General features: G+C 44.5%; 1 protein-coding gene across 4 annotated transcripts; it reads left to right on the plus strand.

Annotated features, from left to right (window-relative positions):
- Positions 1–629: 629 nt before the first annotated feature.
- Positions 630–12,330, plus strand: crmp1 (collapsin response mediator protein 1). 4 transcript variants are annotated; one of them, XM_020641877.3, is made up of 14 exons: positions 630–1,153; positions 2,941–3,029; positions 3,156–3,340; positions 3,514–3,678; positions 4,258–4,319; positions 4,450–4,530; positions 5,435–5,503; positions 5,601–5,721; positions 5,842–5,998; positions 7,557–7,698; positions 7,799–7,969; positions 9,449–9,628; positions 10,526–10,697; positions 11,064–12,330. In XM_020641877.3, exons 1-14 carry the CDS (start codon positions 803–805, stop codon positions 11,153–11,155), a joined length of 2,037 nt encoding a protein of 678 aa, XP_020497533.1. In that variant the 5' UTR covers positions 630–802; the 3' UTR covers positions 11,156–12,330. The 4 variants fall into 4 exon arrangements, with proteins under 4 accessions (XP_020497533.1, XP_020497534.1, XP_020497535.1 ...); XM_020641878.3 differs by having other exon boundaries at positions 632–1,153; positions 10,526–10,691; XM_020641879.2 differs by lacking the exon at positions 630–1,153 and adding an exon at positions 1,691–1,913.
- Positions 12,331–12,711: the final 381 nt, after the last annotated feature.

Genomic DNA, 12,711 nt, shown 5'->3' on the forward strand with positions numbered 1-12,711 from the left:
CTATAGCAGTAAAGCTGTCTATATGAGTTTTTGCGTGTATAGTAGTAGCTTAATGGAATGTGTTGGTGCTCTGGTTCATGTTTGGTGCATTGTTCCTGTGGGAGCTGTCCACCTGCGCGAGTGCTGAAAAGACAGCTCCAACTAGTCCTCTCTCTCTCTCTCTCTCTCCCTCGACCTCTCCCAGTATCCCCATGGGCCGTTACAGTCTGACTTCTGCTTCCACTTTTGGCTCACATCAGCAAACATCCCATGAGCACCACGGGTCACTGACTTGTGAACAGTGGAGATAAAAAGCACCTGCATGCATGCTGCAGCAGCCTGGAGCCTTTTCCTGCAAGCTGCACTCCCATCGTCCCAATATGTCTGCCTCTATATGACAACTGCATGATGGCACACAGCCTTTATCAGTCTGTCTGGCCCTCCAGATGTGGGTTAAAAGATGAGACATGCTGGTTTAATCCGCTGATGATGTGACTGGATCACGCACAGCCCCCAGCCCCCCACACTGGAGACTTACTCCCCCTTTTTTTATGCGTATTTGTGTCACAAACAAGGCTCTATTAGTTCTTCTAGTTCTTCCTTAGACGCCACCTGTAAGAAAATGAGCATTGCATCCTGCGTGTGTGGAGGAAGCATCTTTAGGTAGTCAGGAGAGAGCTGCTTTTCACAGTTCAAAGCATCGGAGCGCGCTGGAGAGGCGGGGCTGCCTGACAGTGACCCGGTTAGACGTAGAACAAGCGAGGCTCCTGTCTCCATCCTTCCAGATAGAGGGGGGAGTCTCTGTCTGAGAGAGGAAGCCACAATGTCTGACTGCAGGAGACAGTGGAACCGGGAGGATGAGCTGCCCGTCTACCTGGCGGGACCGATCACCACCGGGCCGAACCAGAGGAAGAGCTTCGGCATGTTCAGCTCCGTGGAGGGCGCGTTCGAGAGCAAGACCATAGACTTCGACAGCTACGCGGTGGGGAGGAAAGGGAGCCGCACCCCGAGGAGCGGGAGCCGCGAGAGGCTCTTGGACGCCGGTGACCCCGTTGGGAAGACGCCCGGCGAGACCCGGGAGGGCTCGCGGTCCAACTCGCCTGGGGAGAGAGACGAAGGACGCCCCGGTTTGGAAGTCAGATTTTCATCAGGGGATGAGAGCCAAAATGGGGAGGTATGATTGACCATTCAACCCCCCTGGAATCTTGTTTGTGTCTGGCTTAAGCTCGACCCTTTTGATGGCTGTTATGTGGGTTCCAGATAGATATTAGCAGATAGGTTAGCTCACACAAAAGGCTGAAAGATAACTTCTGCAATTTAGAATGAATGTGTGTTGTGTGCTGGCTTTGTTTTATCAAATGTGCAGTACCATTTATTCTCCGTCCTGCAGGGTTTTTCTTTATACTCCGACACAATCGCCTCAAGGTGCATAAATGATTCACGTAGGTGGTGCATTGCAGTTTCACCATGTTGGTTTAAATCTGCGTATCTCAAACAAAGTTCTGCGAATGCGAATGTTTCTGCGTGTCGATGTAATGTTAATGTGTGGCGCTGCTGAACTGGACGGCGGCAGACAACATGTCTCGGTGTGTTGTTTGTGTGCGCGCATGGTGGGGAGGGGGGGGGGGGGTGTGAGCTGCAGAAAACGCTCACTTTCCGCACGCGCGCACGTCGAGAATCGTCACCTGTCATTCAGAGCGCTCGCGCAACGCATTCCTACACAGCCGTACGGCGGCGGATTCACCTCTGTCCCTGTCGCACACGCGGAAACACTAACAAATACACACACACAAAAAAAAACAAAGGGGAAACGAAGGGGAAGCAGCACAGGGCGAAGGAAGTCATCGCAAGCTGCTCTACAGCTTGAGCGACGAGTGAGCGAGAGGATGTCTGGGACCGGTTACCACAGTAGGAACAGCATCCCCCACCTGACAGTAAGTGAGCCGGCCCTGTCCAGCTCGGGGGTTTTTTTTGGCCGGAGAAGCTCTCTCCGCTTGTATGCAAATCCCTGCTGCCTGTGCCGGCAGAGAGGGGATTAAATTCTTTAGTGCAGGAGGCAAAGTCCAGGAGGCCTGATCTACTGTTTCTCATGTTTGAAAACAGCAAAACCCCAAAAGCAGAAGAAGAAGAAGAAGAAGAAGAAAGGTGACAATTCTAAATGTCTGTGTCAAGTTGAGCGCGTGTTTTCTGGCTCAGGGTTACACGGGGTTGTGTAATCTCGCCGCCTGTCACGGGGATTAACTCGGTTGACTTGACGGTCGAACTAGGAGTAGCCCAGGACACAATGGGTGACATGAAACAACACAAAGGTGTGAGACAGGATTTGCACTTCCCTTTTTTTTTTTTTTTAATCTACAGGCCACGAATTATAGCCTACAGAAAGCCTATTGGTTAATAGCACTGAATGGCAAATGGATCCAACTGCAACATACGATCAGGTACCTGAGTCCTGTTGGAGACCAACAAGCCAAATGTGTGTTTTCATGTCTTACATTTCAAACTGGGGATGCTGAAAATAGAGCCTTCAGCTGAACCATGGGTGATCACTGGTTACCATGGAGATATAACATCTTCCTATTACTTGTTGCTAGGCACCCTAAAAGGTGGTAGAGGGGTCTGGATGTATGGTATTCTGAGAAAAACATGGTTGTCCAACACTGCAAGTCAAAGTCTTGGTTGGACACTGCAAATCTACAGTTAACATATTGTTCCAAATACAGTTATTACATAAAATACAGTCAGCACTTATAAAAGATTTCATGGGACTTCACCTGTGCTCTGCATTTCTTCGGTTTTGCCTTTTCTCTCAACCTCATCCACAGTACTGTGTCATGATATCGCTTTAAAGTCATGGATTACATAACTGCAATATATCCAAATGTCAGCAGTGGATTCACCCCCTCCTCTCTCTCTCTCTCTCTCTCCCTCCCCCCTTTTCTCTCTCCACTTCTCCCCCTGCAGAGTGAAAGGCTGTTGATCAAAGGAGGGCGGGTGGTCAACGATGACCAGTCTGTCTACGCAGATGTCTACATTGAGGATGGGCTCATCAAGTGCGTATACACAAAGACCCAGAACTGCAGAAGCATAAAAGTGTAGCTTTGAGTAGTGTGAATATTTTGCCGTCTATAATGAATTCTACCCCTTCTTCTGTACGTGTTCTGTATCCCCCGGTAAAGGCAGGTGGGGGAGAATCTGGTTGTGCCTGGTGGGGTCAAGGTGATCGAGGCTAACGGCCTCATGGTGATTCCAGGGGGCATAGACGTCAACACCTGTCTGATGAAGCCCTACCTGGGAACACAGCCTCTTGATGATTTCCTCCAGGGCACCAAGGCTGCACTCGCGGGGGGCACCACCATGATCAGTAAGCCAATCAGTGATACAATACAATACCATACCATAACAAACCAAACATTATGATGTAACCACCGCACGGATACAATACAATACGATATGATGGAATAGGATATGATCTGACATGATACGGTGCAATATAACTCAAAGGTGTGTAATATTTTTTCACTGTCCACTCTCCAGTTGACCATGTGACCCCTGAGCCTGGTGACAGTCTGCTGGAGGCGTTTGAGTTCTGGCAGGAAGCTGCCGATAAGAAGGCGTGCTGCGATTACTCCCTACACGTGGACATCCCCCAGTGGAACGAGACGGTCAAAGATGAGCTGGAGCTGCTGGTGCACGACAAAGGTGGAGCAATTTAAAAAAAAAGTCATTCAAGAGCTGTGGTCACACTGATGTAGTCCTTTCTTCAGTTTCCCCTCGTTTTCAACCAAATTTTCCCAGGAAACAATAGAGCCCAGATTTAGAAACCATGTGGTCCAGTGTTGAATCCTCTTAGAACGAAGCCACAGCGGGGGGGGGGCGGGGGATCCATTGTTGCAATGACAAAGCTGTCATGGAGGCCGTGTTCAAATTTAGCTTGTAATCTGTCTTAAGTCAAAAATCACTTTTCTTTTGGGGAATCTCTCAACATAATGCAATGACCGAGCCAAGGCAGCCACTGGTGTGAGCAATTTCTGTCAGAAACAAAGTTGTGAGTTGTTGTTTTTTTTGGGGGGGGGCGAAGATGCCAGACATAAACAAAGTCTGCATGCTTTAAACTCTAGAGGAGGTAGTAGATCATTTTGGTGTATAAGCTTCCCCCCTTTTTAAACGTATTTCATGCATTAAACTACATTATTTTGGCCACCACTTCCACAGTTTGTCTTTGAGTTGTTTTTCCTTCATCGCCCTCTTGTAATGAATTGGCTGTTCCGCTGTTGTCAGGTATCAACTCCTTTCAAGTGTACATGGCTTACAAGGACGTGTACCAGATGTCAGACTCTCAGGTACGGATTAATCACAACTGCTGCATGAATTCACTTATTTCTAATCTGTCCTTTAAATATGTGCCTGTCTGCTCTTTCCTCCTGCTAATTAACCCTTTTTCACATCCTTTGGACTCATCCCCTCCCTCAGCTGTACGAGGCGTTCTCCTTCCTGAAGCAGCTGGGTGCTGTGGTTTTAGTCCATGCTGAAAATGGAGACCTGATTGCTCAGGTAAGTGTCACACATCCTCTTATTTTTTATATCTCTGTTAACACCATCATAACCTGTCTTTACTCAGACACAGCAATTTACCGTGGGCCAAATAACTCAAACACATAATGGGTTGAAATCAAATCAATATGTTTCACTTAGATAGTCCCCTGCAACCTCTGCTGCAGCAGTGGAGAGATATTCTCGTTACATAACATCCCAGCTCACATAGAGGGAGGCAGAGGATTAATAATAAATCTGCTGCTGCTGGGTGTGTCTGGTTTAACTCTAGCCAGCCGTGCTTTCCCCCCCCCCCCCCCTCCATTATTATACTAATGATGATGATGATGTGATGATGATTAAGATTGGTGGTGGTGAAAGTGCTGATAATGTTGACAGCCGTGATCAAAAGTGGTAGTCGTAGTCATGAAGACAACGGGGCTCAATTAAGGGTGAAAAACCAAGATGTATGTGCCGATAAATTAGGCTAATGGATGCTAATGGGAATGCTGATGATAGATTAGGAGATACTTGTTAACCTTACTGAAATGGAAATAGAAAGATGGGTGATTAAATGCAACAAAAGCAGCAAATCCCTTCTAAAAAGGGAAAAATCAAAATTACAGGACAGAAAGCAAGCAGGTTGGGGGGGGGGTCTGCTTTTCATGCTGCGCTGTCAGAAACACATTTGTGGCCGTCAACAATTCTCCCCACCGTTCAAAAGCTTTCTCGGATTACAATGCACCCTTTATTTCTCTTTGATACGTGACAGACCATGAGATCTCATTTTACGGCCATGGCGTTCCAGCAAAGGCAGTAGAAACAGGAGGCTTATGGGTAAAACATGAACTGACAATTACTGTGCGTAATGCTGACAGTCATTGTAGCCACGAGTCAAGATCCATTGTTCCCATTTGTGCGTCAGGAACAGAGAAAAATCCTCGGGATGGGAATCACCGGACCTGAAGGCCATCCGCTGAGTCGCCCAGAAGAGGTGCAGGATCATTTTTTTTTGTTTCTTAATCCATCTTTTCCTGCACAAACAACACAAGTTCTGTTAAAGCTTTTTCTTCATTTCAATGTCAATGCAGCTGGAGGCTGAGGCCGTGTTTCGAGCCATCACCCTTGGCAACCGAGTGAACTGCCCCGTCTACATCACAAAGGTGATGAGCAAGAGTGCAGCCGACACTGTCGCCCAAGCCCGTAGGAAAGGTTGGCATCTTTTCTTTATACCCCATTTCTCTAACTCCCCCGGTTCTCAATCATCTCATGTCTCTGATTCCATTTCTTTTAGTATTCATGAGTATTAAACTCTTCATCTTCCCATAACAGGTTCTGTCGTTTTTGGAGAGCCAATCACAGCTTGCCTGGCCACCGACGGCTCCCACTACTGGAGCAAGAACTGGGCCAAAGCTGCTGCTCATGTGACCTCTCCACCTTTGAGTCCGGACCCTACAACCCCAGACCACCTCCACACTCTGCTGGCCTGGTGAGTCTTAAGATGCCCATTAAGTAAATACACTCAAGTCTCTTTTATAATCCAGGGGCCCTGACTCATTTACATTTTGTGATGATGATGTTGCTCTGAAGAGATGAATAGATGTAGCCTCCAGTATAGTCCCCGAACACTGCGCTATGTAAAAACATTTCTAATGAATGCAAAGAGAGGGATGAGGTAAGCTACAACCTCTGCAGAGTGAAATGCAAATTAGCGCTCTTTTTTTTTCTCAGTCGTTTTTTTAAGTATTCATGCCCCAAATAACGGCTAATGCAACGCTCAATGTCGGAGCAGCGTCAGAGCGGATGGAGAGAAGGTGAAGGTGAAGGTATGAGGAGGGAAGGGGCAGAAACGAGGAGGTGTGAGAGACTTAAATAATGGATATGATTTGCGAGTCACTAACTCATGAGTATCATGGAGAGGGATGAAGTGGCCCTGACCAAACCCACCTGAGCTCCCACTTTAAGCTACACACACTCTCATGCACACACACACACACACACACACACACACACACACACACACACACACACACACACACACACACACACACACACACACACACACACACACACACACAATGCTCAGAACATCCTGCTGTACAATTTTGACTGGCCCCGATTCCATAAATAGCACAGGAACTAGAATCCTTCATCATCTGTTGCCTTGGCTACCAACTGCCTTCCTCCTCTTCCTCCTCCTCCTCCTCCTCCTCCTCCTCCTCCTCCACCCTTTGTCTGCAACTCCAGCTTCTCAGGGTGGGTCCGTGCTGTCACACCGGTGGTGGTGTGATACTGCTGTTGTGTTGTGTTTGACCTTCTGCTGATGCGACAGGGTGTATTTTTAGTTGGGTTTTCTTTTTCCGAGGCGTGAAGAAAAGAAAACACCTTTTTTTTTTTCTCCTCCCATCTCATCGGGACAAATGACTTCTAACATAACTACTCTCATGGTCCCACAGCTCACTATCACAAAGTCACTGTGATTAACTGATGGATAAAGTGCAGAAATTGGAATCCTATGTCCTCATGTGCCAAATTCAGCCTCTTGTATTTAATCAGGGGGGGGGGAAGTGAGTTTATATATTGATGGCTTTTTTGATGTTGCAGAGCATCTTTGTGAAGTCACCTTGCGATGGCCTTAGGAACTAGCATTGCAGCTGCGTTGCACCAATCTGACTGTTTAATCATGCTGGAGTTTTTTTTTCTGCCTTGGGCCACTAAACATGACTTGTACTTTTTCCTCACATGCTCAAAGAGGACACCTGGTGGCTCTTGGTTGAAATGTCTGCTTGCATTAATCACGGTTGCTTGACTGGGACTTTTGGTTGAACTGAACAGAACTGAGAGAACAGAACAGAAAAGATGTTTATTGCCATCTGCACAGGTACAGAACAGTACGGGGACATCGTAATGTGTGTGCACTGTGCATTGGTGCTTTAGTCAGATTTGTAGAATACACAAGATTCTTCATGGAAAAATGACAAAAAAGCTAATTCCTCATGGTCAAGGACATGCCTCTGATTCCTTCATATTGTGTCGCCTTGTCACAGTGGGGACCTCCAGGTGGTGGGCAGCGCTCACTGCACATACAGCACATCCCAGAAAGCAATCGGTAAAGAAGACTTCACCCTGATCCCTGAGGGAACCAACGGAATAGAGGAGAGAATGGGTTTTGTTTGGGACAAGGCCGTGGTGAGCGATGAGGTTGTGTGTGTGTGTGTGTCTGTATCGCTGCTGGTGTGTCTTTTTGTCCACTACTCTAAAAAAAAAAAAAAAAATTCTCCGTCTCTAGGCCATGGGGAAGATGGATGAAAACCAGTTTGTGGCCGTCACATCTACCAACGCTGCTAAAATCTTCAACCTGTACCCTCGCAAAGGGCGGATAGCGGTGGGCTCTGATGCCGACGTCGTCATCTGGGACCCTGACAGCGTGAAAACCATCACTGGCAAACTGCAGCAGTCGGTGAGAGCAACAGGAAACGGGAGAGGAAAGAAAGTCAAAACAGAATACGAGTAACAAAAGGGTCATTATACTGACATACTGATCTGTAGGAGAGAGAGAGGGATTCATGAGGGTGATGGAAGAGTGGGAAATAGGATATAAACCATCACAAAGATCACTTTTTAATTGGAATATAACATTTGAACAATTCTATCGAATAGATGTGACTGTATCAGAATAATAAAGGTAGGACATAATATACCAAACCTTTGATTATCATAGGTTATACACAGTTTAAGAAAAGAAGAAACCAGTTTTGACAAGTAAGTTTGTCAGTTTGAGTTTTTTTATTTGGGTAAATCAACACATTTACATCAGCTAGTATCCTGCCCCTTTGCAGCTTCCTTGCTCACATTTAAAGGAGCAATCAGTAACATATCTACTGAATTAAATGATAAAATGACTTTACTATATCATCAGACATGGAGTAAATATGCTATGTTGAATTCTGGGTTCTCTAACAACAATGCAGCACTCACTATGTACTCCTCATATATTTTGATTACGATCCTGATGCTGGTTTGATTTTGTTTCGACCAGAGAAGGTTAAGGCACCCCCACATGGCCGTTTTTGACACCCCTTAAACCAACAGGTGTTGCAGAAATTGATGCGGGCAAGAGAACTGGTTCAGATAGAAGTGATTGTACCCGACCTAAAAAGCCTCTGCATGTTTCTAATAAGCTCCACGAGCAGAAACGTGCTCAAACTAGGATCAATATTGGAGATGCTTTTGAAAAATGGAGAGAGGTTAGAACGCAGAAAGGCTTACAGACCGATGCAGAGCTGGATAAACACTGAAGCTTCAGTACCCATTTTAAAACACTGGGTGTCAGAGTTACTTATTGCTACTTAATATTTCCAACTAAACAAAAAATATTTTCATTTTGAGATGCCTAGAACATATGTGGGAATAAATGTTTTGTCTTTTATCTTTTCAAATAAGGGTCACTCACTTTGTATTTCAAGACCAAATGGTTCATATGAGCTCAGCAGGATTGATTTAGAGGTGGAAATGTGACACAGTATAGTGTAGATATTAGACGGTGTTTAATGTATTCGGTCTGCTCCTTCACTCTCACACGCCCTAATCCAGACTGCTGCCGGCTTTAGGTTATAATCCCCTTTCACCCCTCACCCATACTTCACTGCCATCTTTATACCCATCCCCCTGTATATTCACACTCACATCATTCCTCCTATATGCCCCAAGCCTCTCATTTATTCATCCCCCTTCTTCTCAGCTGCTGCATTTAACTGCATTTATTAAACTTTGATACAATGCTTGCTAAAAGAGCACAGTGGGGTGGGACAGAGTAGGGTATCAGAGTCTAAATAGTGAGGGGTGGGGGGGGGCTGGGGTGATGAAAAAATGTCCCTTGTTCATTTGTCTAATTCCCCTTTTTTCCACTTCCTTTGTCTCGCATGTCCTCGGCACACAGGCTGCAGAATTCAACATCTTCGAGGGCATGGAGTGCCGCGGGGGTCCGGCTCTGGTGCTGAGTCAAGGTCGGGTTGTTTATGAGGATGGCAAGCTGCAGGTTCAGCAGGGTACCGGCCGATTTATTCCTCGCAAGCACTTCCCAGACCTCCCTTACCAGCGTGTTAAATTCAGGAACCAGGTACAGTACAGATGATTTACAAGACCATTATGAAGCCATAAAAAAACATGTGACACTTGAAAATATCTGCAAAGGCAGCGAGACAAACCTACATGCTGACTCATGTCACAAAAAAGTGTAATAATCCGGGAATTTATAACTTTTCTCGCCATTAAAGTACTTACAATGACATGTTGTAAATACTTTATGATGGTTGTCTGTTAAATTTGGGTTTGTTTGGTTTCTGGGTGAAACTCTTATATATATAAATAAAATAAAACATATCAAAGTTTTAATGGACCACATGGTTTTTTATTTTTTAAGATGTTTATTTTTGGACTATTTATTCCTTTATTAAGAGACAGGACAGTGGACAGAGTCAGAAATCATGGAGAGAGAGAGAGAGAGAGTGGGGAATGACACACAGGAAAGGAGTCACTGGACAGATTTGAACCCTGGCCGCTCGCTTTTAAGGACTTCAGCCTCTGTACATGGCCCACTAACCAATAGGCCACTGGCACCCCAACCTATAATTTCTTCAGATGGATATTCACTCTGAAATTAATAAATATATAAAACCAGGAATTTTAGAACTTGTAATATATCCTAAATACAACATAAAACTTTATTTTCATTGTGAACAAAAGTTAAAAAAGGTAAAAATACTTACATCCAAATACATCCAAACACTAATGTTACAAAAGCCAACAGACTTTGCATAGTGTTTAGAGTGTAGTTACTGTAAGAATCTAAATGATGCAGATGGGAAAACAGATCATACAGAAGTCACTATGGTCCCTATTTGGGTTTCCAGGCCTTATTGTTGCTTTTTGACTTATAGGCTCTCTATTTCTCTCTCTCTCTCTCTCTCTCTCTCTCTATATTTTTTCTGTGTTCCTCTGTCGGTTTTCTGTCCAGGTGAAGAACAAACAGGGCGTCACTCGTGGGATGTATGATGGCCCGGTGCATGATGTCGTTCCTACTCCTAAATATATCACTCCTTCTCCGTCAGCGAAAAGTTCTCCCACCTCTCACCAACCACCACCAATACGCAACCTCCACCAGTCCAACTTCAGCCTGTCAGGTAAGAGTAAGTACACGGCCCATTTATCAATCAATGATTCTTTGCTGCTTTTAATATGTTTGAAAGAACACAAACATTCAGCTACATTAAAATACCTTTCACTGTATGCATGCTGAAAAGAGTTTCTAATAAAATACATTTCTAATAATTAAAGCTTTCTGTTTATCTTAATTTGGTAATCCTAAAAATTGTGTTTTAAATCATTTCCTGTGCTTTAGTAGTAGTAATCTTGTTCATAATGGTCTTGATCACTTTTGTAAATCGTATAGATGCATCAATGTTAAATTCAGTTTCATAACTGGTTAAAAACTCCTCACAGGAGCTTTAACTAAATACAACTCACACTTTTCTTTTTTTATCATTATTTCCCAGGGGCCCAGATGGATGACAACATCCCTCGTCGGTCTGGCCACCGTATTGTAGCACCCCCTGGTGGCCGCTCCAACATCACCAGCCTTGGTTAAAATCAACCTGACTGTGCACAAAGTGTGTGTTTGCTGTGGGGTTTCACCTCGTGAGTGTGTGTGTGTGTGTGTGTGTGTGTGTGTGTATGACTGAGAGTGTGAGCACTCTGACATGAATGAGAAAAACATTGTATATGTACTCGTACAATGGTCACAAAATTTATGATTTTCATCAGTTTGCCTTGAGTCAGAAGCACATTAACATTTCCAATCAAAGAAGAGCGTGAATTACAATCAGCAGAGTCATTCAAAGATATTACAAACTCACGATCGGGGCACTCACACACACATACACACACACACACATAGGTTTGGGCCCCCTCCAAGCACCCAAATGTGACCCCCAGTATTGTGTCAAAATGTTCGATCCTTTCCTGTGAGCATGACTTCTACAGTACTCCTCCTCCTCTCCTCCCTCGTCTTACTTTGTGAGTCTGCTCAGACTTGGTGCTCCTTCTTCCCAGCTGAAGAAAACTAAACTTTCCAACACCACGGCAATATTAGTTTTAATGTGGCTCAAAAAGACGAGTTAGACATACTGCATGGACGCGTCTTTTAATGTTGCACTACTTGTGGTTTGTTGTTCAATGGAGGAACACTTTACACTCCAGGCACATTTGTATTCAACCGCACAGACATACTCTTGTATTGGAAAATGTATGCACACGATGACACTCACTGTGGATAGAGCCAGCTGTAACATTCAAAATTGCATTTATCCATTCTAACTGTGAACTTCAATAAACGCAACTTCCTCTAGACCACCAGATACTTTATGCACAGGTGTCAATACTCTCCAATAAAGTTTGAAAGTAGACAAACAGTTGAAACAAATACAAACACAGCTGTGGACTGCATCCTCTAGTTTGTTGTACCTACATGATAGAGTTTCACATCAAGACTCAACGATATGTGTGATAGTTTTCTGCCAATCACCCAAGCAAGAAATAGATCTTTGTTGTTTAATGACATGCGCAACTCACTGCTGTAAAAAGGGCTTCAGCTCCCACCCTCCCTCTCTTTAAAACCTTTTTTTTATTTTTATTTGATTGACTCTGGATGTTTTATTGGTACGGTTTAATGTTTCTATGCCACGCCGTTATGTTGCTGTTGTCTGGTGTCTCCAATGAAACCGCTATAATGATCAATAAAGACTCGACTGTTGTCAAAAGTTATGGTACAGCTATTATTCCTGAGAGTTTAATACCACCTGACAGACACATCTAATGTCGGGCTCTAAGTTTTTTTACAAGCCATTTCTTCTGTTATTTTTCAAGTGCTGAATTTCTTTTGCACAAAAAAAGTGTGCACATACAACCACGTTCCCACAGCGGTCATCTTTCAGAGTGGAAAGATCAAATGCCGATAAAATAAGTACGTGTGTGTTCCAGGTTGTAAACTGTTGTAGGGTTGATACATTTTTTTATTTAACTGCCACATATTTTATGAGCAGCTGAAAAGAGATAGTTAAACCTGTAGGGACATCTGGGCCATATTTCAATGTTTAGAAGTGTATTTGATGTCGAAAAGCTAACAATGGAGTATGGAGAACGATT

Source organism: Labrus bergylta, chromosome 1 (genome assembly GCF_963930695.1).
Source record: "Labrus bergylta chromosome 1, fLabBer1.1, whole genome shotgun sequence".
Classification (NCBI taxonomy): Eukaryota; Metazoa; Chordata; class Actinopteri; order Labriformes; family Labridae; genus Labrus; species Labrus bergylta.

Bases quoted from the DNA above. Each gene is read 5' to 3' on its own strand.
- crmp1 (XM_020641877.3), top strand. From the start codon at position 803: ATGTCTGACTGCAGGAGACAGTGGAACCGGGAGGATGAGCTGCCCGTC. The intron at 3,030-3,155 runs GTGCGTATACAC...CCCCCGGTAAAG, and splicing joins ATTGAGGATGGGCTCATCAA to GCAGGTGGGGGAGAATCTGG. The intron at 5,722-5,841 runs GTTGGCATCTTT...TTCCCATAACAG, and splicing joins CGCCCAAGCCCGTAGGAAAG to GTTCTGTCGTTTTTGGAGAG.